Source organism: Artemia franciscana, chromosome 4 (genome assembly GCF_032884065.1).
Source record: "Artemia franciscana chromosome 4, ASM3288406v1, whole genome shotgun sequence".
In the NCBI taxonomy this organism is placed as follows: Eukaryota; Metazoa; Arthropoda; class Branchiopoda; order Anostraca; family Artemiidae; genus Artemia; species Artemia franciscana.
This window is the reverse complement of record NC_088866.1, coordinates 44332498-44355239: the sequence shown is the minus strand read 5'-3', so window position 1 is coordinate 44355239 and position 22742 is coordinate 44332498. Positions and strand designations below refer to the sequence as shown.

General features: G+C 34.2%; 1 protein-coding gene across 8 annotated transcripts in view; it reads right to left on the bottom strand.

Moving 5' to 3' along the window:
• Positions 1–22742, bottom strand: part of LOC136026473 (protoporphyrinogen oxidase-like) — an 84969-nt gene that overhangs the window by 2959 nt on the left and 59268 nt on the right. For 3 of the 8 annotated variants that reach the window (XM_065703090.1, XM_065703088.1, XM_065703084.1), the window contains 4 exons: positions 17841–22582; positions 11015–11133; positions 6489–6649; positions 4014–4188 (listed from right to left, as the gene is read on the bottom strand). Coding sequence is in view for 1 of the 8 variants with exons in the window: in XM_065703089.1 (XP_065559161.1) it covers positions 6501–6649; positions 11015–11133; positions 17841–18095; positions 22073–22164 (615 nt within the window). In the remaining 7 variants the exon portion in view is untranslated. Of the gene's footprint in view, positions 1–4013; positions 4189–6488; positions 6650–11014; positions 11134–11400; positions 11501–17840; positions 22583–22742 lie in introns of those variants that run through there. The other 5 variants (XM_065703086.1, XM_065703089.1, XR_010617299.1 and 2 more) reach the window with 4 other exon arrangements.

The following is a 22742-nucleotide window of genomic DNA, read 5'->3' as shown; positions in this document are numbered from 1 at the left end:
CTATTCTGAGATAATCTAAATGTAAATCCCTTCCATGTTTCCTCTTTCTTTTCTTTTATGGAAAATAAATTTGTTGCCATCATATATTTCTTACAGTTATCCTACATTTTTTTCACTATGACTTTTCTAACCTATATATACTCAAAAAATTCTAATAAATAAAATCGGATGTGGCAACAATAAATCCATTGCTATGATATTTTAGAGTGTAATTTCAATGATTTTTTTCAATTTATTTATGCTACCCATAATTGTAATGATTGTCACTTGCAGAAAATAATTTTTTGACTTTCACACCATCTCTTAGTAATAGCTCCAGCGATGGAGCATAAGCAAAACTTTGTTTTACAGCACAAGAGCTCCTGAACCTCACAGTCTCTTCGACTCCTGGGCACTCTTTAAAAAGCAAAACATCAAAGTAAGTGTCTAAATAGACAGCTAGCTAAGGTACTTACAAACGATGACTTTTACAGTAACATTTTCCAATATGTTTGGTATGGCATTACAGAAATCTTTGGAGACGGTTTTATCCAGCTTAATCACTAATTTTTCCCGATTTGCCTAGACACTAGTCATTGAATCATGACCAAAAAGTCTATCAAGTAATTTTTTGCACCTTGCTGGATTTTTCACTATAGCAGGTAACTTGTTTATTGCAACAAGTAACGTCATCAGAGAGTATAGAATTCACCTTCGCACCTGATGAAAGCTTAGGAAATTATTCAATGTAACCAGCCAGCTGAGTCGAAACGACATAAAGAAGTTGCTCAAACGTATTACCTTTAGGTGAGGGGTGAGAGTAAGTCACTTCTGGAATATAGGGTACATCGGCTGGGTGGTAAACTACAAAATTGGGGACATAGGTAGTATTAGCATGACATTTGCTGAAAGGGTCAAAAATGTTTTCAGATTATTCAGTTTTGCATTAGTTCCAAACCACTTAAAGACCCAGGCATTTGCTAAATTCTTACTTCAAAGATTATGCTTCACTTTGAAAATTTCAGTGCTATCAAAAGAGGCCAAACCATAACGGATAATGTCATCTTTATTGATTCCCGTGTTAAAACTCCTTTGAACAAAATTCAGCATCGGGGAAATTATCAGTTTATCTTGATTGTCCGTTTCTCGCATAACTGAGCTCATAGATTATTATTGGCTGCATGGAATCATATCTATTTCTCCTTTATACAAGTGTTTGGAGAGCTAGGTTAGCTAGTGTTCAAGGGTAGAAAAGCTTCTACCTCCAGGATATTAGTTTGGTGGCACGTCTTTCAAAACTGTTGTATGCTTTTTTTTAATATTGGGAGGATATAGAAATTATAGCTTCGAGCTTAAAACCAACAAGTCCATCACACGGAAGGCTTATGGCTTTAGGAGATCGATTGGAAAGGTTATACTTAACTAGCCACAGATTTCTTAGCATGGGTGCTGAAATTTAGTTCACCGTAAATAAAAAATCTCACTCGTTATTTACAAAGAGGATTGGATGGCATCAAAGAAAATAGAATTGACAAGGATTCATTTTGCTGATATGAATGAATTGACAATTCTTTATATTTAAGTCAAAAAGCCACGGCTTATTTATTCTACCAATTAAAGGCAAGCCGACACATCAATTAAGACAGGGCTTAAGTGTGACATTTACGATACTCAGGGAACATATTCATAGACAAAAAACGTTGCAACTCTGGTCCAGTGTTGTCAATTTCAAGCCCCGATGGTTTATTTCTCTGGGCTGGGGCCGGCGTTTTTTTTTTTTTGCGGGCTTGCGGCGGGAAACTGGGCTTATTGTTTTGGGCTTTTTCTACTCAAAAGAATAATTTTTTTTTTCAAGTTCAAGTTTATTCTTTTACAAAACTTTCGAGGAAAGAAAGCGAATGGATTTAAGGAAGAGTTTAACTATACCCTACGATTCGCTAAAAAACAAGAAGAAGCTAAGTAAAGTGAGTCACAAAGAACTATGTATTACGGCAGATTACCAGTTACAACTATTGAATAGAGACATTTCAAACAGTTCGTGGTAACGAACTGCAGTAAGGGGCGACCCGGCTCAATAGTAAACGAAACTATAAAAAACGGGAGTTTGAAGCTAAAAGATACATCAAAAGAATCGAATTTTCATGTGATTTTAAATATATATGTTTCATCAAATTTAATGTTTGTCATCAAAAGTTACGAGCCTGAGAAAATTTGACTTATTTTGGACAATAGGCGGAAACACCCCTAAAAGTCAAAGAATCCTAACGAAAATCACACCATCGCATTCAGCGTATCAGGGAACCCTATAGCAAAAATTTCAAGCTCCTATCTACAAAAATACGGAATTTCGTATTTTTTGCCAGAAGACAGATCACGGGTGCGTGTTTATTTGTTTTGTTTTTTTTTTCCAGGGGCCATCGTATCTACCATGTGGTCCTAGAATGTCGCAAGAGGGCTCATTCTAACGGAAATGAAAAGTTCTAGGGCCCTTTTCAAGTGACCAAAAATTGGAGGGCACCTAGGCCCCCTCCCACGCTCATTTTTTCCCAAAGTCAACGGATCAAAATTTTGAGTTAGCCATTTTGTTCCGCATAGTCGAAAACCATAAAACTATGTCTTTGGGGATGACTTACTCCCCCACAGTCCCTGGGGGAGGGGCTACAAGTTAAAAACTTTGACCATTGTTTACGTACAGTAATGGTTATTGGGAAGTGTACATACGTTTTCAGGGGGATTTTTTGGGTTTTGGGGGTGGGGTTGAGGGGAGGGGGCTATGTGGGAGGATCTTTCCTTGGAGAAATGTTTTGGGGGAAGAGTAATTCAATGAAAAGGGTGCAGGATTTTTTAGCATTACTATAAAAAAAACAATGAAAAAATAATCATGAAAAAGTTTTTCAATTAAATGTAGGGAGTAACATTAAAACTTAAAACGAACACTTATTATTACGCATATGAGGGGTTCTAAAAATACTTTAGCATAAAGAGCGGGGTATTTAGGAGGAGATAAATATCTCACTCTTTATGCTAAAGTATTTTTAGTAATTTCAACTATTTATTCTATGGCCTTTCTGATTCAGGGGTCATTCTTAAATAATTGGGACAAAAGTTAAGATTTAGTGTAAAGAGCAAGGTATTGACGAGGGGACAAACACCCTCATATACATAATAAAAATATAAGAATATAAAAGTGTTACGTAAGTTAATTCTTAAGTTACGTATATTTTTTACTAACAAAACGTTCGTTAAAAATTAAAAGTTCTAGTTGCCTTTTTAAGCATCCGAAAAATTGGAGGGCAACTAGGCCTCCTTCCCCACATCTTATTTCTCGAAATCGTCTGATCAAAACTAAGCGAAAGCCATTTAGCAAAAAAAAAATTAATATGCAAATTTCATTTCAATAATTTATGTGCGGAGAGCCAAAATAAAACATGTATTAATTCAAAAACGTTAAAAAAAAACTAGTTTTTTTAACTGAAAGTAAGGAGCGACATTGAGACTTAAAACTAACAGAAATTACCGTATATGAAATGAGTTGTCCCCTCTGCAATCCCTCGGTCTTTACGCTAAAGTTTGACTCCTTGCCACAATTCTACTATTTAAAACAATTAAAACTTTAGCGTAAAGAGCAAGGGAATGCGGAGGGGATAACTCATTTCATATACGGAGTAATTTCTGTTCGTTTTAAGTTTCAAAGTCGCCCCTTACTTTCATTATAAAAAAAAACTAGTTTTTTTTATTTAATCATCTACAAAAGGTAAGACGCCAAATACGACATTGTGTTTGAAACAGATGGAGATGGACTTCATAACCCTTAAGCATGGAACATTCAAAGTACTACAAAACAATACCTTGCAGTTGTGTTTGAAACAGATGGAGATAGACTTCATAATCCCCAAGCACTTTCCAAAAAAAAGTTGAAAATCCAACGAAAAAGCTTAATATTCTACGTTTTCCTTATTATTCTAGCAAATAATGTTGAAAATAAAATACAAAATTATTTTTTAATAGGAATTTTTTGCAGTTTGCACCTCAAGGTACGGATAGGAATTGAATAAGAAACCATCGGTTTCTTTAAAAAGAAAAAACAAATGTCGGAATTCTTCAGATTCTGTGAAATTCATATAAAAATGAGCTCCTTCAGTGGAGCCAAAACTAGGAGTCTTTGGACTGGAGCCTGATTGGTTGAAGAAACCGATTGATAAGCTGCATCTAAAAACCAAAATGCTGAATTACAAAATAATCAGCTTTTATTATGCATATTTTTCCTAAGGTGATGACACTGAATTTCGAAATTGCAATTAGCTTTTTAGTTGTTGTAGCATTTTTTTTGTTGTCAAAAGCTGTACATTTTATTTCATGTCTCAGAAATTATTTTTAACTTTTCTTGCTTGAGGTATTAAGAAAATGTACCAAAAGTATTGTGAGCTTTTCAATTATTACGTTGATTCTCTTAGAAGTTTTTTTTCCTTTGTGATACAGAATTTCAAGCTTCAATTATTTTCTTTTTTTGCATTTTACCATTCTATCCAAAGAAGTAATTAAGCCTGTGCATTTCTAGTTGTGATATTTTGGTCATGATTCTGTTTTGCTCACTAAAATTATTTTGCTTATTGAAGAGATCTCATTGCGTTTTCTGCTACTCGTGAATTTTTTTTTTTTTTTTCTATTACGATGTCAATGCACTAAGAATTCGCTGAAAGCCGCGTTAATTAAAACTAGGTGACAAGAAAAAAAGAAGGTTTTCAGTGAAAAGTCTTGTCTTAAATAACCCTAAATGTTCAAAATACTTCGCTGCCACGTAGCTTAAGGTAATTTTTAGATTATAATCTTGCTTCAAAATAGGTTTCTAAAGAGAAAATAAACATAAAGAAAATATAATATTTAGTGACTAATTAAAAAAAATTTATTCCTTATTAGGGAGATTGGGCATGGGGAAGTGGCTTTGTCAGTTCCTGTCACATGCTTTGATGTTTATTTCCTTGATTTAGTGAATATAACCCACCGTTTTAGAGTGCTTTATTCAGTTCTTTTTCTGGTTCTGGTCCACAAAAGTGAGCGTGGGTTCAAATTGGGAGAGTTAAGGGCTGACATGGTGGAAAGGAGTTCCACACACGGGATATATGCCGACAGGTCGGAAAAGAGATCCGTACCTGAGAATATAGTAGATAATAAAAGAATTGAATAATTTTTGAAAAAGATCAAATAATAATGTGAAAAAGCCATACATCTTTTTTGTTTATTTGTTAGCCTATGTATCTAGAAGTTTGTAAAAAAAAATATGAACACTCTACAAGGTCTGAGACCTGAGATATTGCGATTTTAGTAAATCCCGACAATGGTTTACAAATAAAAAAAAATTCTGATTATAATATTTTTATTATTTTTTGGAGTTGAGATAGGTTTTTGAATGTATTTTTTCTTTATTTTAAATATATTTTTAAAATATTATGCAAATTTTCATGGTGATATCTCAAATAGTTTTCAAGATATTAATTTTTTAAGCTACAAGTTACATTGCAAGATGCAAAATCCAAGGCCTAAAATCACGTTAAATTAAGAAAATTAAAGAATTTGTAGAAAAAAAACTATAAGAGATAGAGAAATAAAATTTGGTATTTATCATTAGGATAGTAAATGCAATAATTGTGCCAAGTTTCATCAAAATCTAAAGAGGTGGGTTTCAAATTAATTATTTACTGGGTGATTTGACATTGAATGACCCTTATAAAAAACGGCTTTTATTGGTGTTTTTATCCAAGGATGTTTTTATTTTATGCTAGTTGACCCCTGCCACGCGTTGTTGGGCTGCTGCGTGCCCCAGTAACACATGGAGTATCAGCCATCCCCCCCTAAAAACCCACTGTTTTTAGTGTTTTTTTTTTCTCTTTCTGTGCTGTTTTTTTTTTTAGTTTTTCTTGTTTTCTTTTTTTTTTTAGTTTTTTTTTTGTCAAAAACAAACAGTGTATTTTTATATAGATTTTCATTGAAAAATTAGAAATAAATCCCTCCTCCCTAGATATTAATAGATACATTTTTGTCTTCCTCCCTATATCTATAAATTGACGCCACTGAGGATGCCTGTACTGGCTGGGTGTTCTTACGGTAGTCAAGGATGGTTGTTTGAGTTTCTTTTTTTTCTGTTATAATTTGTTATTCCTTTTCTTTCTCCCACAATTCTGGCCATAGAGCCTTGCAGGGAGCTATTTAATGTTAAAACTTTTTGCTGATGTCGTATGTATGTTTTTTTTCTTGTTTGGTTTTGTTTTTGTTTTTCTTCTCTCTGAATTCTCCACCATAGAATCTTGGGGATGGGTGATATATTTATCACCCACCAAAATATATGAGCAAAATATTGAGATAATGTAACATATTGAAACATTGCCTGGAGAAACTGAATTTCAAAATGTTGTCAACCCTACTTATCACTTTCTCTTTGTATTGTTAAATTTTACTTTTACGTTACCAATTATAAGCTACTTTGTTGGTTTTTGTTAGAAAGGTTAATTTACCATTTTGTTTTTTTAGCAGCGTGGCTGTTCCAAGGAGCATTTACTTGGCATTGCAAAGACTGTATCTGATAACCATTTTGTATTATCACCAAATAAAGCGGAGTTGACCGAGTGGGTAGAACTTTCTCCACATTTTACCTCTTGTTTCCTCTCAGCTGTTTCTGAAATTTATGGAAGAACCGGTATGAAAAATCTAGGAATTTATTCATCTTAGTAAACGAGCAATAATTGCTAATATATATATATATATATATATATATATATATATATATATATATATATATATATATATATATATATATATATATATATGGTATAAAATGGTGTTATATTTTTCTCAAATTTGGCATATCAATATTTTCTGGTATGAAAAAATGACCACAGATTTGGATTGGATCTCGATCACAGATTCGTTCACTCCTCTCAATGCTCTTAATATATTTTCCATAAATATTTCCGTGGGTGATTTAGCCCAGGTTCAAAAAACACATGTAAAGACTTTTTATTAGAGAAAATGTGTAGGATTATTTTGGGTCCCTAGACGCAAAGCAGGTCTTGTTGTGGTTTAGGCCTTTTTCTTATGGAATTTTGGTTTTAGAATAAATCATCGTATAAGAAAAAGAAAGCTAATGTACGCAAAATATATCAATGTTGGTTTTAAGTTATTACTACAAAAATGAATGCAATTTATTAAAATTTGTGTACAATATTGTTGATAGAGGTTAATATAGTGGGTAAATCCCCCACCCCTTCCGAAAAAAAGCTTCTAAAACGCTCAAATGTGTGTCTATTTGTAGCGTATTAGCAATTCTTTTTAACTTGGTTAGAGGTGTACCATCCTTAACTAAATATGCTCGAAAACACAACTTAGCACATACTTTCGTGGTTTCTTGAGTCATGCTGGGCCTTAGAAAGGATTGCAATGTTAGATTGTAGCCAGGAGTTGCTGATGGGGGAAAATAACATGAGCTCTAATTTTGCCCTTTTCTGCCAAGAGCTACTTTAAGATAAGGAGCATATATGGGTTTTTCTTAGTTCTTGCACATAGTAGGGTTAAGTTGTGCCTGATGCTTGAAAAATAACTTCTACAAAATAGAGTGTAAATAAATAATCAGTGTCAAAAGGTAGTTTCAATACTTTTTCAGCTGCAATTTTTGTATATAATCTTAGCCAACATAATAGGCCATTAAACTATTGTAATCTGTTAAAAATTACTTTGCGTTGTTGAAAAATGCCAGTTAGCCATCACAAAAAAAAAAACAGGACAAACATATATCACTGTTGAAACTACTTAATAGTAATAATTTATCTTTGTTTCCTTTGGTCAGAAATCACAGAAACAGCACAAATTTCGAGAGTTACTAATGGTTTGTCTTTGGTGCGCACTATTTCCTATCATTATATTTGATGCTTAAAATTTTAATAAAAATCCGATTTGATTCCTCTTACTGATTGTGCTTAATTTAAAACTTAATTTGTGCTTCATACAAATTTCTAGAATTACTACGAGCTTCCCAACATTATATTCGCAAAGCTAATTCACGAAAAGGCAGGGGTTAAGTTTTTAATGAAGATAATAAAGTAATTCTCAAAATCAGGGGGGGCCTGGGGGTGGTTTTGGGTTTCTGGATTCTTAAAATGGAAATACAAAAAAAAAATGGGCGAGGGTTTCTTAAATTTCTAAAATGTATAAAGTTATACCACTATTTAAAATGTATTTTTAGTTATTCACGGGTACTAAGCTGAAACGAGTGATATATAGGAAAGCATATGGGAAATATATAATTTGGGTCGTTTATTTGCACATTAGGAAGGGGTAATTGGGGTTAAAGTAAAGTGAAGTGCTTTTAGGAATAAGTATTTTAGAATTTTCAGGATTACTTGTATAATCCCTAATTCCGCTTCACTTTATTATACCCCACCCTTCTAATTTGCAGATATGTAGCCCAAATTATATTTTTTCCCATTGATTTTACTATACGTCACTCTTTCGTTCCAACTTAGTGCCCGTTGATTGAAGCAGCTTAATCTATGAGTAATTGGTTGTGTAGACAAAATACCGAAAATAGATTTTTGTTAAATCTTGGAGGCCAGTATTCTGCCTTCTGCCCCTTGCTTCGTCTTTGCCCTCTTCAATTGGCACCCTTTGTCTGTGCATGCTTCTCAACTTAATCAGTGCTTAATTCAGCTTTCCCAACATTACTGCCTGCTATTTTCTAACATTTTATTTACAGTTTAAAATTGTAATCAAAACCTGATTTGACTGTTCTTATTCAGCTTAGTCTCTGCATGTTTACTTCAATAAAATGTTCAACGAAAGTTGGCAAAAAAGCGAGTTTCAACTTTTAATGCCACTATTCCAAAGTATTCTTTGAGGAGTAAATTATTAAACGGGCTAGCGACATTTATCTGATTTGTATAATTTCTTGTGTACACATTATAATGTAATATAACAGTTTTTCTCCTTTTATTAGCTTTCATTTACTCTAGATTAATTTTAAGTTTTAAGGATATTTAAAAAAATATCCTTTTTGTGTTTTGTTGAAAACGATTGAAAAAAAGCAAAGTATCTATCTGTTTCAAACCTTTTTTTGGTTCTATTTGCAACTGAACCCTTATGTATCTGAAGTCTTGTGGCTGAACCCATTTAACTGAACCCTCGTGCATCTGACCCCAGGGAAAACGAAGCCCCTGTTTAACTGAGCGCACATGTAACTCAACCCCTGTGTAACTTTACCCTCCTGTAACTGAACCATCATACAATTGAACCCCATGTGCAACTCATCCCCATTCAACTGAACTTTCATGCAGCTAAATTCTTGTGCTATTGAATCTTCGTATAAAGAAAATTGCTGTTAATGCTGATTCAGGAATGGTATCTATTATTTAAATAATTCTTAATTACAAATGTTTATCGTGGAAACAAATTTTCTTAGAAGAGTGGATACTGGCCCTACTGTCTACAAAAAAACTATCCACGCCATCTAAAGTTTGGCGACACTTGGCATTTTTTAAGCTTTGTATTTATTTTCATTGTCGGGAACTGAGAGTAAATGCTTATTGGTACCTTAATTTTAGCAATTATACTAATTAATTTAATTATTCTTATAATTACACAAAAAATTTCAAGTAACACCAAACGCCAAATGGCATTAATATTTGTTTTGTCGACACTTGTGCCAGTTCCTATTCTTATAAGTTAGCAATATTCTTTGAACTATTCCTTTAAGAAAACAGTAAAAATTGTGTCTCTTATGACGCGATGTTGCATGTTGAAACAACTAAATCACTGCTTGTTCAAGGGCGCAAGTAACAGATTTTGGTTTGCAAAAGTGTCAAAATTTTATCAATTAAATATTGTACGTTGCATTCGGTTTCTACATCCAATTGGTGCAGAAAACAATAATTGCTACATTATTCGCTCTTTGTTAACGTTTCAACATTTTCAAAGCAATTTTGTTGTTAACAAATTTCATTGTAGATAATTTTGTTACTTTGTTATTCTTTATAATAAAAATTGTTTTAATAATAGCATCAGCTTTTTTAATTTCCTCCTTTCTTTACTATGATTTACACAAAGGTAGATGCATTATTGTATACTCTTTTCTTTTTATTTGGTACTAAAATTTGAAAGTAAATAATCCGCAGCGAGCACTGAGTGATATTTTTTCATGAAAAGGGGTGGTAGAAGAAGTAAGTTTGGGAAGGGCTATGTTAGTTAAAGAACAGACGCGACACAGATGGGTCTATTTTTTTCTTTTGGGAGAAATACATTTTTTTGGGGGGGGGAGAAAGATATTGATTAATAAAATATTGTTAAAAGCGATTAACAAAAAGCTTTTAAAGGAGTGCTGTCGGGAGTGGGATAATATTCTTTTTCTTCTTTTTTTTAATCTCAGCTCCCAGATTCTTACATTCAGAAATACTCACATATTTTGCTTGGTCATTAGATGTAGAAAGAAACTGATAAACTAGTACGGGAAAAATTATATGAACTTGGTTTGAAGCTCAAGGAATGTCTAGTATTATCATTAACTGACAGAAAAGCGGGAAAAATTCAATCTAGGATTTCTACTGGAATAAAACACCAAAAATGTTTTGGCTCATTATTAGCTTCTAGCAGCTTGAAATTGTGTTAGGCAATTCTCATTATTAGCTTCTAGCAGCTTGAAATTGTTTGGTAATTCTGGTAAATACAAAATTATTTCTAAGAAAGGGGCGGGATGGGTTGTAGGTAGAATGTGAAATTTAATCCCTTTTGATTGCTGGAAATATTTTCGTTCTAAAATGCTATTATAAAAGTAAAGAGTAAGATTAAACTCCAAAATAATTAGATTTTGAAGATATTGAATACTATAATTTGAATAATATAGTATAGTTAAAAGAGTGTTAAAAGCGATTAACAAAAAAAGATAGGTGGGAATAAAAAATAAAGGGAAGTAGAGTTTGTTTTAGAGAGAGAGTTTCAAACTTACTTTGAAACTACTGAAAAACTTAGAAAAACTAAGAAACTAAGAAAAACTTACTGAAATTTAGGTCTCCCATTATTTTTAGCCATGTGTGATTTCTTGGATGCAGTTTTAAAGCTCTGTCGACCAAAGAATACAACAATTCAAAGACAGCTATCGAATAGTAGCCAGAAGGACTGTAAAAAGAAAGGTAATCAGTGATAAATCCTGTTTAACATCAACCTCTCTAAAGTGACCAATAACATGTTAAGCTGCGGATACAGTCAATTATACCTATATTTGAGCACTTTCAAAACCACCAATAGCTATTTATTTTAAATCATTGTGAAATTTTAATTTCGATTAGATTATGCTTGAGTGTGTGTAGATACAACATGTTAATCATTCTAAGTTCTCTTTAACTATGGTTGTTCAAGTAATTTGGATGAACAGTTACCACTTACTTAGGTACATTTGGTGGCCAGAACCCAGGGTACTCAACCAGTATTTCATTGCCAACTTCATCTCGTACAATATTATACAGCGTTTTGGCTCATTATTAGCTTCTAGCAGCTTGAAATTGTGTTAGGTAATTCTCATTATTAGCTTCTAGCAGCTTGAAATTGTGTTGGGTAATTCTGGTAAATACAAAATTATTTCTAAGAAAGGGGCGGGGTTGGTTGTAGGTAGAATGTGAAATTTAATCCCTTTTGCTGGAAATATTTTCAGTCTAAAATGCTATTATAAAAGTAAAGAGTAAGATTAAACTCCAAAATAATTAGATTTTGAAGATATTGAATACTATAATTTGAAAATTTGAATAATATAGTATAGTTAAAAGAGTGTTAAAAGCGATTAACAAAAAAAGATAAGATAAGATACTTATTTCAAAAAAATCACTATCACAAGCCCTCAAAGGGCCGAATTCGGGCTTCGGAGTCGACTAATAAAACAAACAAAGCAAAAAACACAAAGCTAATAATAATAAATAATCAAATTATGAGTCAAAAAAATAAATAAAAAAATATATAAGTCAGAAAAAAAGGAAAGGGGACAAAAAAGTATAATAACACAGAAATGAACAAGAAATAAACATATATATCTACAAATTAAAAGGGACACTAAAAAAAAGTCCAAAAACTCACAAAAAAAAGAACGAAGCATAAAATACACGAAAAACACATATGAATTAAAAGGGAAACTAAACCAAAACAGCGGGAGGCAAGCAAATTAGTGTAACGACCTAAAGCACCTCACAAAAAAAAGAAGGGGGGGGGAGAAACTAGTTGGCTATTTTATTTATTTTTTCTGTGATGAAGGGGACAAAGGTTTTTTCATATCTGGAAGTAACGCAGCGAATGGGAGACAAAACTGGGATAGGCTCAGAAACAGCTCGAGGCTGTCGTAATCTGGATGGTGAGTGACGTTTGGGGAAAATACTTGCCGTCCGAGGGTTCGTTATTGCATTTTTGGAAAAACGGAGGCACAACGACGACCTCCTTCGCTCAAGGGTTTCCAAACTAGCTTTTTTTAGGAGCAGAGAGTAAGGCACCTTGCCTTCTTTGAAAATTGAAAAAAGAAAAAAATCTTTGAAAAAAGATTTTGGATTGACTCAATTTTGTCTGATTCTTCACGGGAGATGCCAGGGGGCCAAACTGGACAAGCATATTCAAGATGCGGACGGACAAAAGACGTGTACAACCTTAAGGAGTGAGAAGGGGAGACGCTATATTTATTTAGGAGCTTAAGGAGGGCGATAGACGCATTAGCTTTATGGATGATATCTTTAACGTGGATACCCCTTTAAATTTGAAGAAATTGTGACTCCAAGTAATTTAACCGAGGATGCATAAATTTCAGGAGGGATAGGATTAAGAAAACAGGGCGAGGATTTGAGGAAACAAATCGGCATTATCATGGGCTTAGAGGGGTTTACGGTCATATCTAGGTACAAAGCCTCACTTCCAATTTCATTGAGAATACTCATAGGGTCACTTAGTAAATTTCTGAAGCAACTTTCAACAATCGTTAGGTCATCAACAAATTTAAAACGGTCAGGAACTTCCTTCGCAAGGCTGTTAACCATGACTAAAAAAAGGAGGTGGCCTAGGAGAGTTCCTCGGGGTATGCCATTGTAGATAGGGAGAGGATTTGAGTAATGGTTCTGGTATTTAACCACCTGTGATCTATTTGTTAAAAAGGAGGCAACCAATTTTACCAGTAAGGGATCGATATTGAACTCGCTTTCTAGTTTCTCAATTAAAATATTGTGGTTAACAAGGTCAAAGGCTTTCTGAAGGTCAATAGAAATTAAGTTTAGCCAGGAATCAGGTTTTTCGAGGATTTTCCCGATGTGGTCAATAAGAGAAACGAGGTAGTGGGAAGTAGAAGTTGATTTTAGGTTTCCAAATTGTTTCAGGTCAGTAAGAGGTAGGATTTTTTCCTTTAGCAAATCTGCAAGGAATCCTTCATACAATTTTGAAAAAATAGGAGTAAGCGTAATAGGTCGAACGCCATCAAAGCCAGGCTTTCCGTTTTTCTTTTTCAAAGGGGTAATAAAACCCTGTTTCCAAATTGTTGGAATTTGCCCAGACTTAGTAATTTCGTTAAACAGGACAGACAAGGGTTTAGACAGGAAGTCACCGAAGGCTCTAATAAGAGGAAATGGGATATCCAAAGGACAAACACTTGTCTTTCTTAGTTTATCAATTCTTCTTTCAATCTCAGACGGGGAAATAGTCGGGAAAAGAGGGGATGGGGCTCCTGTTGATAATTGGATTGGCAATGCTGGAAGGCTCTGGACAATGGAAGCGAGAAATTTATTTAGACTATTTGCAGTAACATCAGGGGGCTCTGGTAAGTTGAAATTAAGCTGGTCAAGACTCCTGCCAAATAGCTTTTTAACCTCGGAATACCAGTTTTTTGGCTTATTAGTGAACAATTCTTCGATCTTATTTTTGTAGTATGATCGTGCCAATTTACGAATTTCTCTTTTAATTGATTTTCTTAATATATTGGCTTGATCGAGTTTACCATTCTTAAACAGCTTCAATTTGGTTCTAATTAGTGTTTTTATTGTTTGATTAATAAAGGGTTTGTCACTTGAGCACCTTTTTAATTCTTTTTTCTGGGAAACAAATTTGATATTTATCAATTAGCTTTTTATGAAACATGGCTGTTTTCTCATCAAGGTTTTGTAAGCTATAAATGTCGAACCAATCTTCTGTACTCAGCCACATACCAAAAGAAAGAAGACCAGAATTTTGAAGGGGGCGGTAAGTGCTATAAGTCTTTGAGAAAGTATGCTTAAAAGTTGAGGAGGGGGACAAAAGAATGGAAAGATGATAACTCCCACCTAATGGGGGCAAAGTTGAGGGAGGGGTGTAAAAATTATACATATTAGTTAAAATAACATCAAGAGAGGTATTTCCCCGAGTCGTCGGTGTTTTAACAATTTGCTTTACTTTAAGTGAAGCACAAAAGGAATCCATTTTAAGGTCATTGGCATCGCCAACTTAAAAAAGGCCTGCATTGGGGTACTTATTGCCTGTAATTGCTGGATAAAATTACGTTTTGACTCGATATTTTGGTTTGGGGAGTAATAGAAAACAGCTATTACAATAATACTAAATGGACGAGGGAGTACTTTTGGTCTAACACTTAGCCAGAGGATTTCATCATACTCGGATAAGTTAGGGACTTGAATAACCTTTGGGTAAAGGTGACTCTTAGTAAAAAACAGAACTCCGCCACCTTTTTTCCCGAGTGGGTGGTCTGAAGGACGGAGTTTAATAAACTCTGAATAATTTGTCAGGTGTAGGGACCCTGGGTCATGGGATTGAACTTCAGTAACAGCTATAATATCTATCAAATGTGATTCTGAAACCACCTCGAGTTCAGTAAGCTTTTCAAAATTAAGACTTTCAGCATTAGTAACTAAAAGCTTAGGAAAAACAAACCGATTGGGGAATCGCGACAGGGAAACTTGATGGGTTTGAGAATTTCCTGGGGGGTAGGGTTTTAATTTAATTTTATTATGCTTTGGAGAAGAGAGGTAAGAGAAGGATTTGATTTGGGGATTTGGATATGGGGGGACGGGCAAGGATATGGACGAAGCACGAGGACTTATTATATGACAATTATTGGACGGAAAAAGCCTCAGACCTGAGTCACGTTTACAGGGTAGGCACGAGGTATAAAACGAATGGGCTGGGGTTTCGTAAGGTGCTGGGAAAGGGGGGCTGGGTGGGAATAGTGATTCATGTCCGTCAAGAAATTACTGGTTTGCGGCGGAGTAGGGAGGGTATGGGGAAGTATACTGTAAGGGGGAAGGAAATATGACTTCTGTATACGGAGAGGGAGAGGAGATAACAAGGGGTAAGGGGGGGAGTATGTAATCGGGAAGGGTTTATTAATTGTTGATCTGAGAATGCAGGGGGATAAGAATGAAAGTCGACAGGAACCTGACCAAGGGGAGGAGGGGGTCGTGAGTGCCTTCGACGCTGCCCTAAAAAAGGTTGGGTTTTAAACCTACCCCCGCGTCTGATGATACATGAGCAAAATTACACGACTTAAAATGCTTAGTAGATTTAGCAGGATTAAGGTGGCTTCTGGGCAGCCCAGTTTTGTGGAGCCTACTACGACCTTTAATTGGCGATTCAATATGAGCTTTTGTACAGCCAAAGCACCTTCCACTTGAAAACTTTTTACAAATATCAACATGGGGGTATTTACACAGATTATTTGTACAACGGCTAAAAACAAAAAAATTACAAATGTGTAAATATTTACAATTATTAGAAATACATCTACTATCTAAGAAGTTAAAACACACATTAGGTTTATTACGCGTAAAATCATTAAGCTCATTTTTTTGAATATTTGATTGCATTGTGTAAGAATTTCCGCTTGTCAGTTCAACTGAATTGTTACTTTTCAAAGATGTGTCGTTAACACTGGATTTCAACAATAAATTATCTCCGGTTGAAGCGAGGTCAGTATGATTAGGTTGCGTAACCTTTTTAATCCCTTGAGAAAATTCTGACGAAGGAAGTTCACTCGCCCTTGCTTGATGAACCGAAGAATTTTGGTAATGAATATTTGCGGAAGTATCAGCTAAATGAGGAATTCTGGGCTGTGTAGGGGAATTTAAAGTATGTAAAGCTTCAACAATTGCGAGCTGAAAACCGACTTTCAACAATTTGATTTCTTTGTCCTTAAAGAGATTACTATTCTGGCGCTCGTAAAGATCAGACAAGCTATCATAAAGAAATTCGAGATTAATAATCAGTTTCTTGAGATTGACGATTTCTGCATCTTTTTGTAGGCAATCTTCACAGGTATGGGGCTCAAACACACTAGCCTTTTTTGCATTGCACGTGACTTCATCTTTACTGGAGCAAGAAATTTGTGGGGTAATTTGGGGTTGATGGTAGGTGGTAATTTTTGGAGAATCAATCGATCCAGGGGAACTATTTTTATCATTATTCGAAACACGAGGTATGGATGGGGAATTAACAATACCAATTGGAATGATCACTTCCAGTTGATTATCCTTGGAATTAGTTGAATTTTCTTCAATAGAAATAAGGTGAGGCTTTTTAACCTCGGGTGGTTGGATCACTTCAGGTTGGTTATCGTTGGTAATAATCTCGTCATTTACGACCATTGTTGATCGGCACTGTACGCACAACCATTTAGGGTTTTTTAGGCGACTACTTTTTGTGATGCCAGCACAAGCTGGGTGCAACCATGCATTGCACTTAGAACACTGGAATGACCCAGTTCCACATTTTCTGTAGCAATCATTACAAGGATGGGACATTCTAGGCTAAGGAACAAAAACGAGACACAGACCTTGAATTGGAAACTATATCTTCAACTGAAACCTGGTTGCCTAAGCCAGGATTAGCACTGGTACTTGCTAGAGAAAAGTTCAACAAGGCTGATCTCGCGTCTTCACTTAAAAATCACAGGTGTCATTTATTAAAAAAGAGACGTCTTGACAGGCCAAGATCTAAATGAAGACTGAAAAGGGAAGTAGAGTTTGTTTTAGAGAGAGAGTTTCAATTAAACAAAAAACCATATGTTGTCTTTTTCAAAAGGCAACTAAGCAATATCATAGGCAGTGTCGCTCTATATTAGCTTGAAATATCCCTGAAACTTTTAAAGGAGTGCTGTCGGGAGTGGGATAACATTCTTTGTTTTAGTTTTTGTTTTTTATTATTTGTTTTATTATTTAAATTATAGTGTCTATTGCCTGCAAATGATTAACTTTCCTTTTCTTTTCTAGGTAAAATGAAGAATAGGAAAGCTGGGCAGTAATTTTCGAACACTCTGTATAATCCTGTTATTATCTGTTGCATTCGTCTTTTTGTGTCATAGTGCTGTATTTGACAGAAAAAGACAGTGCAACAGAACAGGTTTCTTGTAAATTTAAAGTTTAAATAAATAAAAATCAAGGGCTCTAAACGTCAAGCTTAATAGAATCTCAGTAAAATATGCGTATATCTTTCTTCCTCTCCCCTTTTCATATTTTATTTAAAAAAAAATAGAGCCCTCAAAATTGTTTTTAATAAATTTTCCTTTTTGCTCCTCCTTCACCTAACGAATTTACTGCTCATTGAAGCTGTGCAATTATGTGGCCTCTGCTCCTGCCAAGATACCCCTTCCTAATTCAAGACCATTTTTTTTCCAATATTTTTTTTTTTTTTAATTTGAATCAATAATAATATTGTTCCTTTGTATTCTTGCAAACTACTTGTTTTTCTTAGAGCAAGGAATAGTTCACAGGGATCGAGTACAAGATAGAGAAATTAAAATAAATAAATTAAAATAATGAAGATGACTTATTATATAAATGACTGGATATATAAATGACTGTTTAATGGCTCTACTTTCTTACTTATGGGGGGAAACCGTCATCAAGAATCTTTGACACCAGTTTGGACCATGTAGTGTGGTCTGCTGCCAGTTTCTTCGCAAGCGGAAGCCATTGGGTTGTCCATTTATGACCAAGAATTCTGAACATCCCAATAGGTTCAAGATCTGATCTAACCAAGTTTTACCAGTTTTCTCTGTCCTCTTAAGCGTCTCTTCCATGAGTTGAGGAACCCAGCTAGAAGGGTTCAGCGAGGCCGGTGATATAACAACAGTATATCTAAAGAAAACACAGTCGAAACAAAAAGTAAAGTTTTAAAAGTATTTTCTTTTTGTCAGGATATTTCCTCATTTTCTTTCTTTTCTTGTTTAGGGCTGAATACAGACTGCGAATATCTACAAGAAAATTATTTCGCTTTTTTACTTTTATTAGTCTTCACTAATTTTAGCTATACGGAAAGTAAAGAATTTTACTGGAAGTCTCTATTTGAGTACTCTAGTCTAGATGCATCCTTAAAGTCGTAAACAAGACAGATTTGAATTAACAAAGCACACTAACTTTCTGAGTAGTTAAAAAAGCTTTTGAAGTAATGGGTGACCTAATTTTATTACTAGCGTTATTATGGGAACAACCGTTAAAGAATCTGCGGTATATATAGTATTAAATAAAGAAATAAAAGTTATTTCCTGGAATTAAATTATCTTTTTATTGTGCCTCTATAAAATTTTGATTCAATGTAAGAAAAGAGAATTTTAATAATTTTGGAAATTTCATTCTTATGACGCTATTGTAAGGCCACAGTAGTACATCTATTTGGAGGACGTCCAAAACCTTCCTAAAATTTGGCTTTCGTCTATTGCGATTTTCTATAATGAACCGTTTTTTCTTAGTTTCTTTTTTGAACTATTTTTAAAAATGTTTGTAAGTCTCTGTTTCAATCAAGGTAGCAGAATCGTACAAATAGAAAAATTTAAATAGTAAATTAAACATCTCCACGTAGAACAAGTGGAATATCGATCTTAATTAACGGATACTTCGAGGGTTTGCCAGGGACATTTATAACAATAGATACAAGGGAACATAATACTTTAATATTTTTTCCCAATTTGTTCACGAAATAAAAAAATAAGGTGACGCCGGATTTGAAAAGCCAGATCCCGGATCTACTTTTGTTCCACCGATAATACAGCTTGAATCCTTGTACGATCTGGTTCAAACAAGATGCAGCTTGCTTGCCTCACCGCTATATAACTTCATTTTTTTTTTGGGGGGGGGGCTTCTATGACTCTCTAATCAAATAGAATACACGTCTTTATTCAATTAGAAATTCAAGCAGGGTGTCTCAGAGGAAGACACGTGAGGAGGAGTCGGAGCTAGCATCGAAGCAATCGAATTTGACGTTTTCGAATGGAGTAACACTAAAGTCCCAAATTTACAAAAATAGACTTCGTAATCTGTTGGAACTCAAAAAAGAAATTCAACGGGTCCTCGACAAAGTTGATGAAGAAATGTGTGATCGAGTGATGGTTAATTTCTTGGACAGAACAAGGGCTTGTAGGGTTAGCATGACGGGTCATATGCTCGATATTGTGTTTTACGTATAATCTAAACACCTCCCGTAAAGAATGATGTGAGTTGTTTGCTTCTATCAAATAAATAAATTCTTTCTTTAACAAGCTTATATTTAAATTTATGACAAAGAAATGGTTCCAAAATCTTCTACCCTAAGTGCTGTTATCAGTGTTAAGCCTACACATTCTCAACAATTTAAAGATTTGTGTTTCGGGATTTAACTTTTGTTTTCTAGATACAATGGATATTAAATCACTAAAGATACTAATAATTTAGAATCACTGTAAAAAAAAAGGCTTTAAGTTCAGAAACAACTTCTTTGCCCCATACTATTGAAAACTACCTTTTTACCCTCTTCCACAAAGTTTCATTGGACTTCGAATTTTTTATACGATTTCAGTAGAATACTCTAAAATACTCTCTATAATAATGCTCTAGTAATAATACTATCTCTATAATATTCTGAAAGTAAAGATTTTGAGACTACCCCCTTATATTAATAAAGAATATTGGTACCCAAAATAGTTTAATTTTAGGTAAGCTCTTTGTTGTAATACCTCCCTACCTTTATTTTGAGATAAAAAAACGAGCATAAAAGAGGTTTTCGAGGTATAACTCCTCCCAATAAATAAGATGAATATTGGAGCCCAAACTAGTTAAATTCTAGCTAAGCTCATGTTCAATGCCTATCTATCGTTGTTTGAGATAAGAACAGAGCATAAAAACGGTTTTTTCACTAAGAATCGTCCAGATTGTACAGAATTCCTGCCTAAAAAGGCAGGAATTAGTTATTTGAAAAACAGGGTTGCATGCACACTTCAGTATATCAGATAGGTAGATTTTAGTTAAAAGTGCTGTGCCTTAAAAATGGTGCTTGCTTTCAGCAAGAAATGCTCTCTTTGACAAGAAAAAAATTATGACCCCGTTATTCGAACTCATTGAATATGATTTTTGACTTTAATAAGATGATAGAAAAATAAATATTGAAAAAGAATAAAATACCAAATGATCTTACAAAGCCCAGAATTTAGGTATTATCAATGCATTATTTCGGTCTTAGGCAACTGATATAAAATTCCGGTCAATGTCTGTTGACTGAACAGACTAAAATATTAGCACCTTTCATGCATTACAATCATTGTGGGGTCTAAAATTGTTAAAGGCAGGAGACAGTTGCAAGTAAATAATTGCCATCTATAATAATTGTTTTTGGGAAGTTGCAATTTGACATGGAGAGTACCAATTTAAACAAAGAAATATGTATATACATAATCCTCGGTGGCTCAGTCGGTAGAGGCGTTAGTCTCGTAAATCGAACTCGGGTGAGTACGAGCCACACTCGGGGCACTTTTCCAAGAAAGAAATATGGAAACGAATGCTTTTTTTAAATACGGATTGAATGACAAAACGTCGAATGGAGGGGAGGGAGGATTGCTTGGTGCCTCGAAAACAGCTTTTATTGCTTTTATATTTTCCATTCCTGCGTACTTTTTATTTAGGTTCAATGAATAAGTATACGCTCACGTATTTATTCATGTGCGGTTTCTTACATAATTTTGCTCGCGGACTTGGAATTCTACTTTGCTTTATAGGTAATAGTCAAAGATCTTTCAATGTTAGGCACCAAATTATACTATTTAAAATTCTACTCTTTATGAAAATGTTACTCATTTTCTTCATTGTATCCTCCGTCCGGGGAATTTAAGTTATTGTGACTTTTGTCTTGGCTAATAGTGTGCTTTAACGGAGTCGATAAGTACACGGTGATGTCTTTTTGAGGAGGTAAAATGGGAATATTTTTAACGGGATATTCTTCTAAAATGCAAAAGCAGATAAACAAAAAGAAAATAGAAGTATTGATAAAGGAAACGCAAAAATTCAGGTCAATTGATGATGTAGTCAATTGGCAAATAATAACTGAAAAACATTAATATATAATAGTCACTGAGCATCAGTAAACAAATAAGATAAAGGCTAAAATAATGATGGAAAAATGATAAAAAGACTAATTATAGTTCTCAGTAAAATCAGGTCTTTGGTACCAAAACCTTTTCACTTTAGGATCTAGAGTCTCAGTATCAATTTAATAATTTCAAGACCTGCAGGTACCTTTGGTCGGAATAGCTGCTTGTTAATTTAGGTACCTCTGGAAATCTAACTAATTAATATAGTTTCTCCGTGTAAAGGAACACTGTTTGTAACTTAGAAACAATCAGTTTTCGACCCTCATAAGTTCTAAATTTGGGTCCACGAGGTAGAGCTTCTGGGAAATCCTTTCCGATTCCTTTTTCTCGGTCAGGGCAATCATAAATGCTTTATAGCAAGAGTAGAACTATAAATCTTGTGAGTTAAAATTTTCGTTCTTACAGGAAGGAGGTAAAGGTAGTAAATTAGCGAAGGTCTATTCTCAATTTACTTCTTTCCATATTATTGAAAGTGATTTCCTAGTATAACTGAGTTTTGTTCGATTTAACAAAATTTAATTAACTAACAACTCTCTTGTTAAATTAGTAGGCTCTGGCCCGACGTTAGATTCAAAGGGGTCCAGCCAGCGTTGCCAAAACTTTAAGATAAACTGTACCAGTTTTTCAATGAAGATTGTACCACGAGAGATTAATTTGTACCATCCGAATAGCAGGTTAAACATTTGCCATACCAAAAAGAAATTATTCGAAAGACTAAACCTTAAACAGATATCCGAGCCAATAAGGAGCAAGTAAATCCAAAATGTGTCGGAAAATTTGGTTTTGCCACCAAAAAAATCCAAATGTACCATATTGTAATAGGACCTCTAAATTGTACCAAAACGGTACAATTCTACCACATTGGCAGCGCTAAGCCAAAACCAGCTACCAAAGAACCAAAGATGAAGAACTCTTTACTAGCTTCAAGTAAAACTCACTGATAGTTCCACTAGTTTAAATCATTCGCAAAAGTTTTAAAATATTTTTAGTCCAGAATCCAGGAATATAACCATACGCCTGGAAGGAAGATAGAAGAATGTATATAATCCACAAGAGAAAAAGGATTGAACAACTTATATATTTAGTAACCGTAGGTCCTCCAAGTTCAGCTCTGCCAAAGATATTGAGTTTCCGCCGAGACACTAATAGAGTGATAGTAAGTATAGCACATACAGTGAAAACTACAACTCCAAAACTTAAACTTCCAGCTCTGACGACGAATTTGTCTCCCTAAAAAAGCAAAGAACAGTTAGAAAAGAAAGGTTAAGATAAAACATCGCAAAGGAAAATATAATACAAATAATAAATAAATGGATCACATTTTCTAATTAAATCCAACAATTAATACATAAAAAGAAACAAAAAGGCTTGGCTTTTTGGAAGAAGGTTT